This window comes from Fringilla coelebs, assembly GCF_963513975.1.
Source record: "Fringilla coelebs genome assembly, chromosome: 3".
NCBI classification, from domain to species: domain Eukaryota; kingdom Metazoa; phylum Chordata; class Aves; order Passeriformes; family Fringillidae; genus Fringilla; species Fringilla coelebs.
This window is the reverse complement of record NC_140030.1, coordinates 109,166,185-109,181,535: the sequence shown is the minus strand read 5'-3', so window position 1 is coordinate 109,181,535 and position 15,351 is coordinate 109,166,185. Positions and strand designations below refer to the sequence as shown.

General features: G+C 43.0%; 1 protein-coding gene across 1 annotated transcript in view; it reads right to left on the bottom strand.

Moving 5' to 3' along the window:
- CFAP61 (cilia and flagella associated protein 61) overlaps positions 1–14,959 on the bottom strand; it is a gene marked incomplete at both ends in the record, with an annotated part of 89,583 nt that extends 74,624 nt beyond the window's left edge. The window contains 7 exons of the mRNA XM_084202281.1: positions 3,913–4,066; positions 6,044–6,176; positions 10,339–10,480; positions 11,500–11,567; positions 11,973–12,049; positions 14,045–14,195; positions 14,817–14,959. Of these exons, the coding sequence (XP_084058407.1) occupies positions 3,913–4,066; positions 6,044–6,176; positions 10,339–10,480; positions 11,500–11,567; positions 11,973–12,049; positions 14,045–14,195; positions 14,817–14,959 (868 nt within the window). The remainder of the gene's footprint in view (positions 1–3,912; positions 4,067–6,043; positions 6,177–10,338; positions 10,481–11,499; positions 11,568–11,972; positions 12,050–14,044; positions 14,196–14,816) is intronic.
- Positions 14,960–15,351: the final 392 nt, after the last annotated feature.

The window sequence follows — 15,351 nt, the reverse complement described above, 5'->3', positions numbered from 1 at the left end:
TTTTATATGTAGGAACATAAAATTACAAAGGAATGCAGCTTACATTTTAAAATTTCCAGCCTTCAGATTCCATAAAGCCAAGTCCATATCTTCTATTGATGTCAGGTCACTGAACCTGCTCCACTCTTACAGGGGGACACCACCCAGCAGCAAGTTCTCAATGCAGCCACTAAAGCAGCCTTCATGGAATGGGCATGGCTTTGCAATATCTACAAATGCAGACTGCAGGGGACTAACACCACAACAGATTTCAAGGACACAGGCTGGCCTTTATGTTGGAAAGGCTTAACAATGGACTACTGGGATGCAACTCTTCTATTCTAAAATGTGCCTAAAATGTGCAAAGCTACGACAAAAATTTTAACTACTATTCCATAATAACAGAAGTCATGTTCCTGAGCAGTGAATAGACAAATTTGCTATTAGAGTTCTAATGTCTCTCTCTAGGAATAGCACCAGTCAGGCTCTCATCTTATGATACTCAAGTTTCTCCTCACATACCCAAGATCATTGTCATGGTTTAACAAAAGCCTGGTTTTTCATTTGGGGAGGAGCAGAGTGTTTTCCCGTGGGGACCTGCCAGAGTTAATGAACTGGCTGGTTTGGAAGGGCCAGTCAGCTAGCTAAGTTTGGAGATTGACATCCAGTTACACCACTTCAAGGAATTAAACACGCCCCTGTGGAAAAGGACATTTAAAACCAAAGGAAGCCCAGGAAAAACTCTCTTGGCTTCTGGCCTTTGAACAGGTTGGGCAGGGCTGGCCCCACGCAGCCAGACTCACGAAGCCCAGCATGGCCAGGTCGGTGCACTGCTTGGCTAGGATTTTTGCCACTTCACCATGCTGCCGGAACCATCCTGGCCCTGGAGGCGAGCGTGCAGCCAGGACTGCTGGTCCAAGGCCAGCACAGCCGGGGCAATGCCACACAGCCAGGACTGCTCTGCCGAGGTCAGTGCAGCCACAGCCACACTACACTGCCAGGCAGTGCCATGCGACCACGACTATTGCAGCATGGCTGCAAAATGAACTTTGTTTACCCAGGGACCAGTGCTGGGAATGGCCCCACAGTCAGCACTGCGGATGGCCCCAAGGCCAGGAGGAGCCATGTGGCTGGGGCCCTGCAGCCAGGCTCAGAGCAGCTGGAGCAGTGTCACATGGCCGTGGCCATCTTAGAAAGATGCAGGGGTGGCACTCGCAGCAGCACTACTTGTATGGTGCCAGCAGTGACCATGTGACCAGCAGCAGGAAGCATGGTGAGCTATTTCCCTGATGCAGAGCCTGGATAAGATCAACCCTTCAGCTTTGCACAACTCTATAAAAAACTATTTCAGTTGATAAAGCTTGAGAACAAACAAACCTACAAACACCAATTCTCTCCATCAGGAAAAAGAAAGAGTGAAGACATGTAGAGACAACAACATCGGACTCTGAGATCAGTGAAAAAAGAGGCAAATTCTAGATGGGAGCAGACTGAGGAGATGCCTTATTCTTGGGCTGAAATCCTCTTTTAAGGCTACAGAGAGGATATAATTGATATATCAAAATCTTTTTCCCCCTGTTACTCATAGAAATGCATTAAGGGGATGTAGTGTCCTACCACAACTGTAAGCCAAGGCATCAGTATTGAAGCAAATACATGTTAGTGTAATCCAATAAGAAACTTGAACAGAAAGATGAGAAAACTTGCCCCAGAGGTAGTAATAAAAAACCTCTGTTCCCAGAGATGCATTAAAAGAACTTCTGTTTCTATGTACGAACACCTCATCCTTAAAATAGAATCCTAATAAGTTGACATGGCCCATGAAAGCAGCTGTGAGATAGCTGCAAGGTATGGGAGAGACTTTTCACACAGCAAGTAGATTACTCCTTTCCTGAGCAGCTGATTTGCTGTGATATTGAAGCCACAAGAGAACTGTTTCTTGTGGCAAAGTCTCCATAGCATAACAAGAGAGATTACTCTCCCTAAGTAGACTGAAGAAAGACTATTATAAGTTTTGTCTTCTTAAGTTGTCAGTGAGAAAGAAAAAAAAAGGTGGGGGGGAAGGAAAAGTGTTCTGAAGGTTTTATTCTGTTTTTTTCTTATTATTTTTCTCCTAATTGTGTTAATAAAATTTTCTTTATACCCTTTAATGTTTGTGCCTGTTTTGCCCTCCTTCTCCTAATGCTTATCCCACTGAAAGAAAATAAGTAAATATATTCTAGTAAGTGCACTGGCACTTAGCCAGCACTAGACCCACTACATAATTGGTGCATTGGCCAGGAAATTGAACAATTGGCAAACCAAATCCTTCTAATCATTAATGATTTGCACTCAAGCTACCTGAAAGTCTGCAAATAATTATTTTTCCCCAGAGCTGCCCTTGTCATTCCAAATAAAGGGATACAACTGCTTTAAGAAGTCTTACCTGAAGGCAACCCACAGGACAGCAACTACCATCAAAGCTAATAAAGTCTTTAAATGAAGAGAGAAAAGAAAGGAGATAGATTCAGAGAACTGCTAACCATGCTGCTTAAAACATTTCTAAAAAGCACTCAGATGTCAGATTCTCAAGAAATTGAACAGAACACAGCTGCTCATGCTAAAGTTTAAACATTTAGAACAAGTTCCATAGAGTTCCTAAATGATAAAAAACACTAACAGCTGTATTGTCAAACCCTGTAACCACATTCTCACTGAAAAGCTCAGCAGCTCAGAATTTGCCAGAAAACACAGACCTACAGCTTGCAGGCTCTGGAGGAGAGAACACTAGAACTAGGAACAGCCCTGGGATGGGTAGGACTGGGAGAGCCCTGGCGGTCGGTCACCTTGCCCAAGCCTCTGCTGCTCAAGCAGGGTCACCCAGAGCAGACAGCCCAGGACTGGGCTCTGGCTCCTGAGTGAGCTCTCTCCCTCCTCAGTCTCATTCCTCCTCCTACCCACCTCTGTCACCTCTTCTGAACTAATACTCCTAGAGCTGCAGGAGCACAGGATCAAACAGGAGACAGGCAGCTGCCTCCATCTCCTATGTGCAAGATGCTTCCTTGCAGGGGAGAGGAAGTCCGCAGGAGAAGCTACAAGACTGGTTTCTCTCCCTTTTCTGTTCTGTGACTGCCAGCTCTGATGTACCAGCTGGTGACAGCCCTGCAGCACCCTGGTTGCCTTTTTTGTCTGCTGCTTTGTGTTCAGAAAAGCAGATACATAACCTAGTGGTAGAAGTGTTTTATTCCACTAATAATTAGTAGATAGCAAGATGCTGCCCTTCTGCACAAAACGCCCTTTGACACTGAAAAATGCAGACAACAACTGTAAATCATTTACATGACACTTCTGTTCTACAAACAGGTGACATATTTGTGCTCCTGGTTTTTATCACTCGCAGGAAGCAACTAGCACATGTGTTGCTATATTGGGCCCAATATAAAAGCAGAATAAAGAGACAGTCCCTGATCTCCCAAAATCTTGTAACCCAGGAGACTGCAAACAATAAGCAAAGAGCAGAAGCTGAACCACAAGGAAAAAAGATGACATAAGTCAACAGGACAATGTAACAGGCACAGTTAGCCAGCTGCTCAGCTACCAACAGACCTCACTTCACCACCAGATTTTACAATCACATCTTCCTTTAGCAGCACAACTGTATCTGATAGTATACACCACATGACAGCTTTCTGAAACTTCAAGCACACATTGATCCCATAGTTGGTAAAGGCCAGCTCCCCACAAACAACAATCACTTCTGAGTCAGAAACCAGGACTATCAAGATTCCCCTCCTAATTAAAAAAGACCAGGCATCCTACTTTAAAAACAGGTATGGTAATTTGTGTTTTCTTCCTAGTAAACTGATATATCCTTTTCCAACCTTCTGCAAAACCTACTCAGAAGCCAGACACAAACACACCTTGAATTTATTTAGCACTTCAGAATATAGATACCTCCTTGAATGCTTGGCTTCCGTGCCGCTTCAAGAATATCCTCAGGATGTGGTTTACGGAGTCCATGGAAAGGCCTTAAGTCAAAACACTCTTGAAACAAGGAAATGTTCACGTCAGAACATAAGCTCATGAATCCTACTGCAGTGCCACCAACCTGGAAGATAAAAGCCATGTCACATGAACCTGTCATTCTAGGAAAGGGCAAAATAACTCAACAAAAAACTTCTGAAACATCAACTTTTACCTTCCATCTCTGACTGTGCATAATGGAAAACTATAAAGGAGCTAGTTCAGCAAAAGTTAAATATTTTCTTTTATTTTTTCCTGTAACATATGCACTAGGACCTCTACAGAAGATGTTCTCATTCTTTTTTTAGCTGTGACTTGCAAGAGTATTAGGTTTATATATATAGGCCAAATAATGACCTGGAGTTTCAGTAAAACAATTGTTATGGCAAATACACAACACACTTCCAAAAATGTATAATTTTGTTTAAAGTTACAGCACAGCTGAAGTAGAACCTGCATTCAGTTAGCTGTAATAGTTGGCTCATTACTGGACACTGATTTGGATCCAAACTGGGGTCAACCTGAAGAGTGTATTAATTCTCCTAAGAAATTAACTCAAGAAATCAATTATATATAATATAAGGAGTACAATCAATTATATATAATATAAGGAGTACCTAATGCAGTAAGTATTATTTGCAACACTTGTAAGCCCCAAATATTTCTGTGTTCTGAAAAAAAAAAAAAACCAAAAACAAGAGCTAGTCTTAAAACCCAAATGCTCTAGCAAACATGAAAGTGATGGGATCTCTGCAATGCTGGCACCCATGGTACTCTGGATGCCTGATTGCTGCTGGAGTTCTCAGCAAGCTACACACTGGGACCAGGGAGAACTGGCATGCTGGAGAGCTTCTGGCTTTAACCTGGGACAAGTCTAGAAGAAGGAAGCTCTTAAATTTTTAGTAGTGTATGCAACTTTCTGTAGAAACACATTATCAAAACACATTTTTGTTCCTCCTCAACACACATAATGAAAGCCTTTATAAAGCTAATGAAAACTCAAATGCTGGATTTGTACAGCTGTTTTGTCAAGCCATCAGCACATCAATAAAGACTTGAAAAAGTGTGACGTTTAATTTTTCTGCCCTCATACAACAAGTGATTGTTTGTTTGCCTTGTTTGCGTAACCAACAAAGCTGGGGTGCCACAGTTGCCTGGCTGCTGTGTAATTTCAGGCCCAAGGCTCAGCAGAGGCTGATTAACCAATCCATCTACCATATGTGCAAAAAGAGGCTGCCAGCTTCCTTCTCCGCAGGGGAAGCTGGCATCCATCATGGTTTGTGTGGAGGTGCTTTCCCAGCCCGCTGTGGCAGTGGCAGCTGGGATAAACTGGGGGCTTGGAACACCTTTTGGTGGTCTCACATTGAGCTCTGAACACGCCACTGGAATGTCTTATTTATAGCAACAGCCCTCTGCAATGTGCCATTACACTAATGGTGCATTGTTTCCCATTTGGCTCCCAATGGCAGTGATTACATGTTGCAATTTTACAAAACCATTTGCCACAAAAAACAGATTTCAGGAATTAAGGAGGTTATAGTGCCTATCAGCCTGCACTACCATGCACAATTACCAACACGTGAAAATCTTAAGAATTTTCAGCAGGAGAACTATTACCACTTCTTTCTTATTTAAATTAATTCCTGGGCTTGTCTACATTTCAGCAAAAATTTGTTTGAGCTAAGAAAAATTATCTACAGGACTTAAAACTGTGAAAGGATTACTGGCTACTCATTTTCACATGCAATTTTAGCTTTCACTGGGAATGAAAACAGGTCAGCTATAATGCAAATGTCTAAAATGACAACATGGCTTCATCAAGACAGTCTGTCCAAATTACTTGAAAATTACTGGGAATTGCTCTTTCATTTCTGAACTGGAAACATCACTCCTGAGGACAGACACAAACTACATTGAGAAGGGTACTCTCTGTGTGGGTATAGGGCATGGATTCTTCTTTTCACAGGTGGGCTGCTGATTTTATCCCCTGAGTTAGAGTGAGCTGTCACACAGGACATCTAAGGCAATGATCAGACAAAACTAGAGGCCATGGCAGACTGACCTCACAAACAGCTGCCTGATTTTCTTCACCTTCACGTTCTATGAGATCAACAAGGAGATATTCACCATAGGTTTCCTTCAGAGTCTCACTTTGAGGTGTCCAGATTAGCATGAGATCATCATAATCTTCCATCCTACAAGACAGAGATCAGGTAATGTCCTATGGTTCTCCCATTAATAGGCCCTGATACTTCTGTTCTACTCCATTAACATATGGAAAAATATTATGAATACTTGCTCCAAAGCCTGCACTCACACAAATCACTTCACCTAGAACGCATTCCCAGTGCACACTAAAGTGGGAGTCTCAGCACCAGAGAGACAACCACACCCAACAGCCAGCAGAGCCCACCAAAATCTGCACTGCTCAGTGGAGATGCTTCTCTTGCCCTAAGAAAATATACAGGAATCCCAGCTCAAAATTCTCCTGCCTCACTCTCCTACAACTGTAGTGGAGCACTCAAACAGGTCCCAACCTACATGGATTTTTATTTAAACAGGCAACAGAGACTCTTTCCCACTAGGCTGCTATTTATAGCCAGAGTCAATGTAACTCTGAGTAAGAAAATCCAGCACTTTTACCAGAACAGTGGCAGAATTCATCAGTCACCCATGCTGAGACCATGGCACAAAGGCGGGTGGCAAACCAGCTTTAGCACTCAACTGCTATCAAAAACATAAAGCCACTTGTATTTATCTCTTGGAAAAACGCCACAATTGAGCGGTGCAACCAAAAGCAGCAGAGAGGAAACTTCGGCTGCGTTGGGCTGCCAGAAAGAAAAACTGCAACAAACTGCAGTGAAAACCCTCCCTGCTCTGGGCCGGGAGCAGGCAGCTACCTCGGCTATCACACCGACAGCCCAGGAACACTCGCGCTGACCGCCCCGACGAGCCCATCCCGGCTCCGGCCCCGCGCGGCGACACTGGGGCTGGCGGAGCCCCGCGCGGTCTCTGCCGCCACCCGGCGGCCCCGCCAGGCACGGCCAGCGGCTCCTTCGCTTAGGATGCGCAAACCTCCTCATCTTCCTGCTCGGGAACCGGGACCGGCCCGCGGCGCTTCCCTCGCTTGTCAGGGATGCACAAACGTGCTGAGCCAGGGAGAACCAGGAACTTCCAGAACTTCCCGCGATTTTGGGGGAAACTCCTGTTGTGTTCCAGGGTCCCACTGCTCAAGTAGGGAAGTGCTTGTATGTGATACCTGTAAGCTGGAGATCATTGCTCCACACAGGCAGGAGCCCAGAAACAATAAACTGATTCTCAGTGCTACTCTTTATGTGTGCCTGGATTTGGAAGGAGCTTTAAAAAAAACACAGCTGGGCAAAAGAGGTTCTGTTTCTCGTTATATCAAACACTGTCTGAGTTCCTCAGCACTGCCTGACTCCAGCACAGGAGAGGTGGTCAGGGGGTCTCTGGATGCTTTTGCTGCTCCTGCACACCAGAATAGATGAGACCTCTGGGTAAGACCACCTTTGTAACCAAGGCTAGGGACCCCTTGGATTCTGAGCTTATTCCTGCCTTTTTTTTTCCCCTTCAACTAAAATGAAGCTCCTGCAACAATGAAAACTCCATAAAAAAACTTACAGTAACTCATTCCTTACCCCTCAAACCAAAATGGTTACCCTCATCTCCTTCACAGAAAGTATCCCAAGGGAAAATCTGCAGTGAGGTTTTCTATTATCAGAACATCACCTCAGCACAATTAATTAGTAGAGCAAATCTGTTAATAAGCTCTCAAACTTCAAAAAAACCAAACAAAGAGGGGTAACAAAATGAGACTGTATCCTGATTGAACCCTGTTATTTTGTGGAGTCCATAACAGATGCACACCTCCTCAAAATGGAACATTGTGCCAAGGGTTTTGAGTGTCCTATGCCATTCTGCTCTGTGGGACACAGGACAAGATCACACACAAAGGTGCAGATGGCAATTCCTGAAGCCTGACCCTGTGACAGTCAATGGGACTCTGCACACACCCATTCATCTCCCTGCACACTACTCTGTAGGAACACAACCATTTTAACTTGTTTATTCTGCTTTTAGTATCTTCCACCACTACCACAGTATTTAACAAAGTAAAGAAACCCTTCAAACCCCAAGAAGCTTTCCAATATAAAAATGCCACAGAATCCCTCTACTGTGAGTTCAAGCACAGAGCTGCAAATCTGACTCTTGCCTACAGGGCACAAACCCAAGAACAGCAGGATCTGGGTAAGACACCAGCAAGAACCTTAAATATCAAAGCTTAGTGGGCTGCATTCTGACACATTCTCACATTATAGAGACCAGACAGAGTAACTTCGAAATCGATGGCTAAACAAAGTATCAGTTTACAGCTGCTTTCCCCCCCCCCCTCTGTAAGGCAGGGAAAGAGGGGACAGAGATTAGGCTAATCTCCTCTCACTGCCCCAGAACATGTTGCTAGGCAGGTGGCTGCGGACAACATCCACAGAGGAGTCTCTAAGGGCTCCCACTGACTGTTACTATGGATGCCAGCGAAGCACAGGGGTGAATGCAGAGGAAAGGGAAAGGCAGAGCTTCTGCAAACAGAAATTATTAGCCTTACCTGTTATCCACTGATGGACAACACTGAAGTATGAATTTTGTATCACCACTGTGTAACTTCAGGGGAAAACCAATTTCCCAGTTAATTTTCCATTAACACCAAAGCTAAAGAAATTTTTACTTTTTATAACAAACTACCAAAATCCCAGACAAGATGACAGCTCTTATCAGGAATATTGCTACGGTCTAAGTGACATTTCCAGCCATGCAAAAGAACATTTGCATTGACAATATCCAATGGTTACCAAAAAAACCCCCCCAAAAAAACCAAAACAAAAAAATCCAAAAAAACAGCTTAAACTGAAAAAAAAGAGAAACATGATAGTCAGAACCAAGACATATGGAAAAACTTGTAATCTTCAGGCATTAACTCACCTACTGATGCCTTCTCTATATAAAAGTCCATTCACTTAGTTATAGGTGATAGACAACTCAAAAGAAAGACTCAAAAAGCCTAACAATTGTACATCTAGTTAGTATGAGAGAGATTTTTAACATATTGAAATATCCAGAGCTACAGTAGGACGATGCAAAGCAGCAAAGGTCAGCCCTCAGGCCTTTTTCTTAAAATGATCAAAAGTCGAGCAACAGGAGGAGCACAAGCTGCAGATTTGCTTCAGACCCACGTGGTAAAATTCAATATATGCAATAAAACACCTCTCAGAGACAAGCTTCTGTCAGAATGCAGCCCAAGCTGGCAGCATGAACCAGCCATAAACAAACAGTGTGGCTTTACTAATCAGACACGCTCAACATGGCATCACCATCTGCAGGCACTGGTCAGTACAGACCCCCCAAATCCATACCATGTGCTGGAGTCTCCAAGGAATATGCTTTTCCCTAAACTCCAGTCTCCACTGCAGGCATCAGAAATGCTAATTTAATCACCACCCTGCCACCTAGCCATAAAGCAACACTTACATTTACTACCTGCAAAAACTCCAGAACAAATCAGAGTTAAATCAAACTACTCGTTCATAAAACATTGCCCTACCAGCAGTCTTCCCATGGTGATGAGTGCAACAAGTAACCCAAAATTTCCTGTTCTATTTCAACCCCACTGTAAGGAAGCATCTCCACAGCAGCAACAACAGGAAAATCTCCAGGCCCCTGGGTCAGAAACTTGGCATTTCTCACATCCTGGATGCAACACTGGTACAGGCAGAACACACATGGCAGGAAAAACCAAGAGTGACAACAGCTGTCTAGTTCAGCTGGCAGATCACAGAATAAATATAACTGACAAAAAATAGTCTTCCTACATAGCTAACTAGCATTCGAAAAAAGACATCTTGTGATGAAATAGAACAAAACCAGCATAATCCTAGAACTACCTAGTTTGGCTGTCACAAAAAACTATCTCCAGCCGGGGGCTGTGTACAAATCACAAGCAGGACAGGACTGCTAGGAACATGCCTTGAGCTGTTTCATTTTCCAGCATCACTCTCATTACATGCTTATGTCAATGGGAGGATGCCAGCAGCTCACATCCCAGGCAGCAGACAAAGAACTTAATGTTACAACTTACTGTAAAAGTGTTTTGACCAATCAAAAAAAGCAAAAACATATTGACAGTAGTTCTATCCAACCACTATAAGCACACATTCCTTTGGTTAAAACAATGCTCGAGAGCAGCCAAGCTATGCTACTGATGCTGCAAACCAAAGAAGGAAACTGCTTCAATTTCCCCCAGCCAGGTGTGCCCAGGGAAGCAGAAGCAAGGAGCTGTGTTACCTTGCTTGGCGCACATACAGCTGTGGGTGACACCAATGCCTCGGGCATGCCAGCAAGGTGAAACGTCTCTCCACGCGTGAGCGTGGAACAGGCACGACCCTTTCAAAAACATTCCCCAGGTCCAGCTCTGAATGACTAAAACCTGTTGAGGCAACAGAGAAACTTCATTATGCAAGCTTTAAACTAGCAGCAAAACTGTCTGAGGAAAATGGAGTTTCAAACTTAAACCACAGATAGTAAAATGCTCCTAGTCTTTTAAATTAGGCAATGAGGCTGAAATGACAGCAGCATAAATGTGAGAATCATCACCAAAGTCATCTAATTAACCCAGCATTCCAAACCTGAATAAGTTTCAAAGCAATCAGAAATTGGTAGAAAACAAACCCTATAAGAATAATACAGCCAATTCTCTATGCCTCTGGAGAACCTCTCTCAGGACTCACAATACTGAAGGAAAGCTGATGTTGGTTGCCAGGGTGGACAAAACCCTGAATTCAAGACCTGTTTGCTGTAATTGACACACCACCACAGTCTTTTAGTGTGACTTGGAACCAACATGTCTAGAAGCCAGCATATCAGAAAAGTTCCAGCTCTCTTTTCACCTCAATCAAGTGCATGCTTGGTTTATCAGTCAGAATTCAGGACCGAAATTCCACATCTGGTGCTGTTCTCTGCCTAACATGTGTATTCTCTACCTTTGTACCTCTGTTCTAGATGAAATAATCTGAGTTTCTTTCTGTGTCTCCAGCAGCCCCTCTGAGCCTCAAGGTGTCCTCTTCCAATCTGCACTGGCTTGGCTAAGTAAGAGAAAATGCCCAATTGCAAGTCTCTTGGCTCTATTCAACAAGGAATCTTCGCAAAACTTGTAGGTATTGATTTCTGAGATCTTTACTCCTTTCTGATGTCCTATTTCTGGCAAATTTAAAGATTGCAGGGAATAGACAGACTGCTGAAAGGCTGCTGGAATGAGCATGGAACCACAGGTACCTCTTGCACATGGGATCCTCACAAGAAGATACTTTTAGATTATGCTTTTCACATGTCTAGAAACTGAACTGTTCTCAGTATTAAGAAAGAGAACACCACAACAAGCTCTCAGTGCATATTAATTAGGTTTGCAATTGCTCTCACTTCAAGAATAATACAGTTTTAAGCTCTTACCTAACCTCTTCTCAGATGGTATAAAGAGAAGTATAAATTGCAGATCCGGTAGTAAGATGAAAGCTTTCCTGGACAAATAAACATATTCAGTCTTTCATTATTACACCCATGAATGACAGACAGAAGCTATCTTTTTTAATATATACTTGATTTTCCTCCAGGGTCTCTAACCTTCCTTCATAAGTCCACATGGCTCAACAATTGAACATTTCTGACAAACAATATAATGTGAAATTTATCCGGGTAATTTTGACTGTTTTTTCCTACCTTATTTCTTTCAAATTTCCCAATCTTTACATTTCAAACATCCTCCTTTTTTTAGCAGCTTCCCAGTGGTTAAATATTTAAGATATCAGGCCTCTGCTAGCAGATCTCTGACAGGGCATCTGGGTGAGACTGCTTGACCTGACAGATGTGATTTGACAGCAGGAGAGGGCACATACCTCACTACCAAAGGCTACATAGGAACTCACCTAACAATTTCTTGGGAACATCCAGCTGCATAACCTTCCTTTGCCACAAAGAGATGCACAAAGAGCGTGTTCAAAGGCTACAAAACAAGGAGTGAAAGTCTACATACCATGCAGCTCATGTTTATTCCATCAGCCCAAGTAATAGTACACATACATTTCCAACATATGTGATCTGCACTCAAGGAGCAGCAAAATACACATAAATTACTTCAAAGCTTGTGTGGGTAAAATTATGTGATTAAAGTGCTTTATATAACTTGGTGATTCTGCAACATTTTTTCTTTCTATTCAGTTTATTATTGTTTGACTGCAACATACACTGTACACTTCACATTGAACAGTATAAATTCTTAACTAACAACATTCAACCACATTAAACATTCAACATGTGTCTGACATTCTTTTAAGGTTAAATAAGAAACCTCAAACCAAAAGCTCACCTGCTTGTCATAATCCTAAATCTAAAGTGGTTTTTCTTTAAGGGTAGTAAAAAAAACTACATATTTTAAGGTGACATCATTAGACACACAAATACCAGGCAGGCAGACTAACAGACACCTTCATCTTGAGCACCTTCCAGTAAACATGGAAAACCCCTGAGCTGGAGTGGCAAGGGCTATTAAATCAGCTGCTCTCTAGCATATTAATTACAAGTGCTAGGTCAGTGAAGGTCTGCCTGTAGATAAAAATACTTAAAATGGAAAATCTGAGATCTTCTGAATAGTATAACATTTAATTAAAACACCATAGCTAGAGACACCAACAAACTCCAGCAATTTAAGAGCAACAATGGTTTCAATAGAGCCTGCAGTACACGGACCAGCATTAGGACAACAAGGTTATGTAACAAACATCTAAAGACATCCCTAAATATCAGGCAGTTTGTTTGTTTTCTTAGAAGTAAAGGGAAGAAATAAAAAAAAAAAATATTACTGTTGAGGTCTGAGAGGACACCAAGTAAGCCAGACATAGTTTGCAACTGTTTCTGAACAGTGCTGGTAAACAGACAATCCATCTTCACTCATTCCTTTCTGCACAAGTCAACTCCCACTTCAGACACTGAAATTATTTCTGTACTCTAGGAAAAAGACAGGTCAACTATACTTCACAGAATTCCTATGTTCAGATGACCTCAGTTTTGAAAAGCACACCTGCATGGATTTAACCTACAGCTCACCAACAACATCTCATCAAGTTATACCCCAAAAAATGTTCAGAGCTTCTGCCAATGCAGAAGCATAAAACACTGAATCTTCTACACCTACTTTAGCAAACAAACCTCATTCCAGAAAAATAGAATGCTGCCTGTTTCACACTATTTTTCACTACTGGTTCTGAGCAGTAATTATTTTTTCTTGCCTGTTCTCTGTAGGGCCCTACAGCAGATCTGCAGAGCCACCAGACAGCCTGAGGGAGATCACAACACAGCAGAACCCCCAGAGCAGCTGGAGCAGCTGCAGCTGTACCCTGAATGAAGTGGCTGCCCACAATTGCTGCTCAATGGACAAACAAAGTCCACAACAAGGAAACCACAGGTCCTTTTTGCACACTCCCTTTGGCTCTACTGGTGGCATTTCCTTTAAGGCCGCACATTTTCAAACACTGCTTTTGTCAGTTTACCTCCAAGCCATTCCTTAACATCACAGAAGACCCTGGGCAACTGATGAACAAAATGCCCAGAGGTAACTGCAGCACTGCCAACACCTTATTATGGCACATGCTGCACACCTTAGAGTGCTTGGGGTTTAACAGTTTCTGTATTTTCTTAATACTACAATCTAGTTCCCAGCTGGACTTGGTGATGGGGGAACATCTGAGTGCTAAACTCATAAGGGCCTGTTTCCAGTCTGTAGATCCTACCAGAAAGTCACAAGCAGCAGTCTCCCCAAAGCACTGAACAAGTCCAGTACAGAACTAAGGTTCCCCTCATCAGCAGGGCTGGACAAGGACTCCATCACCTTCTGTATCCTGAATGCCTCAGACCTACTGGAAACAGACTGTAGACACCCATGTGTTTTTTCCATACCAGAGCCTAAAATAAAAGCTCAACTAAAATCACACAATTTACTTACAGTGCACTTATTGTTAGGGTAGTTTTCATTCAGGAATGATTCCCATTCAGCCTGATCAGTGATATTCCAATTTGGATAGTCCAGAAAGGCAGCATGGGCTATAACCTCGTTCTTCTCATTGCAGATTGTCAAAGCAAGATTTGTTAATTCCCTATGAAAACAATTTAATTTGCACAAGTTGAAGAAACACCACATAGAAAAGAGATTGACTGTGAATTTAGCCTGCTGGAACAGCAAAATTAGCCATGTTCAAGAGGGTTCCCAGGATCAGACCTCAATAAGACTTCATCATCCACATGCTAACTTGAAATTGTAGTTCAGTTCCACATATTTGTGTTCTAACACTATAAAAATTCAGGTGGATTTTCAAATCCTCATTCATATTAGTAAATTTGAGATGCAAGACCTAAACATTCCCCTTCCATTTGCATGTTTCTTCACACATCTCTTTTCCCCCAAACAGCTGTTAACTGGGATTTTTGCTATTAAGGGGGAAAAACGTAAGTGACCCACCACTACCTGTCCGTCAAACAGCCTGTCTGCAGATAGTTTTTTCAACAGCATTTCTTCTGAGATTTGGAAGCTAGTATAGAATTAAGCCTTGCCCACCATGGCAGAGAGCCAGGTTTGCACAGTCATGAAAGTAGATTTTCCTTCCATTTTTAGAAACAGCACAAAAAGCCATTATGCCGCCGTGTCAAGGCTCAGAATGTTTTCTGCCCTTTTAAGTGTAATTTCCCGGAAAGTGACAACCCAAAACACCGGTACTTACAAGAGGTAAGTGACATCAATCCTTCCAAAGAGGTCTTCTGTGACAGGGCTGAAGAGGCTGGTAATGCCTGGGACATCACGGGACTCTGTCCTTCTGACAATGACCCCATCTGTATTTCCCCCTGAGGAGGTTACCGTGGCCATCCCACCGGCTGCCCTGAGAACCAAGGAAAACACTGCTGGCTCCAGCCATCCCATTGCCATCCCCTGCCCGACACAGTCACTTCAGGGGGGTTTTCATAACAACTCTAAATTAGGGCAGCTTCTATGGATTTGGTGCCTGGTTCCTGCATACCTCGACACAGATACGCACTGCCTGTCCAGTGCACACCTGAAACGCAGCAGGCAATCACTCCTGTGGTCTGGATCCTACAGAGCAAATGAATTGTTTTAATAGGCTACAGCTGCTTTCCTGTTTATTCATTTGCACGCTAACCAGCTCATCACCAAGAACTTCAAACTCAAAGGCCTTCAATGGGAGGTTCAGCTGTGGGCAGTCAGGAGGCTCAGCTGCAAAGAATCAGGGACACAGCCTC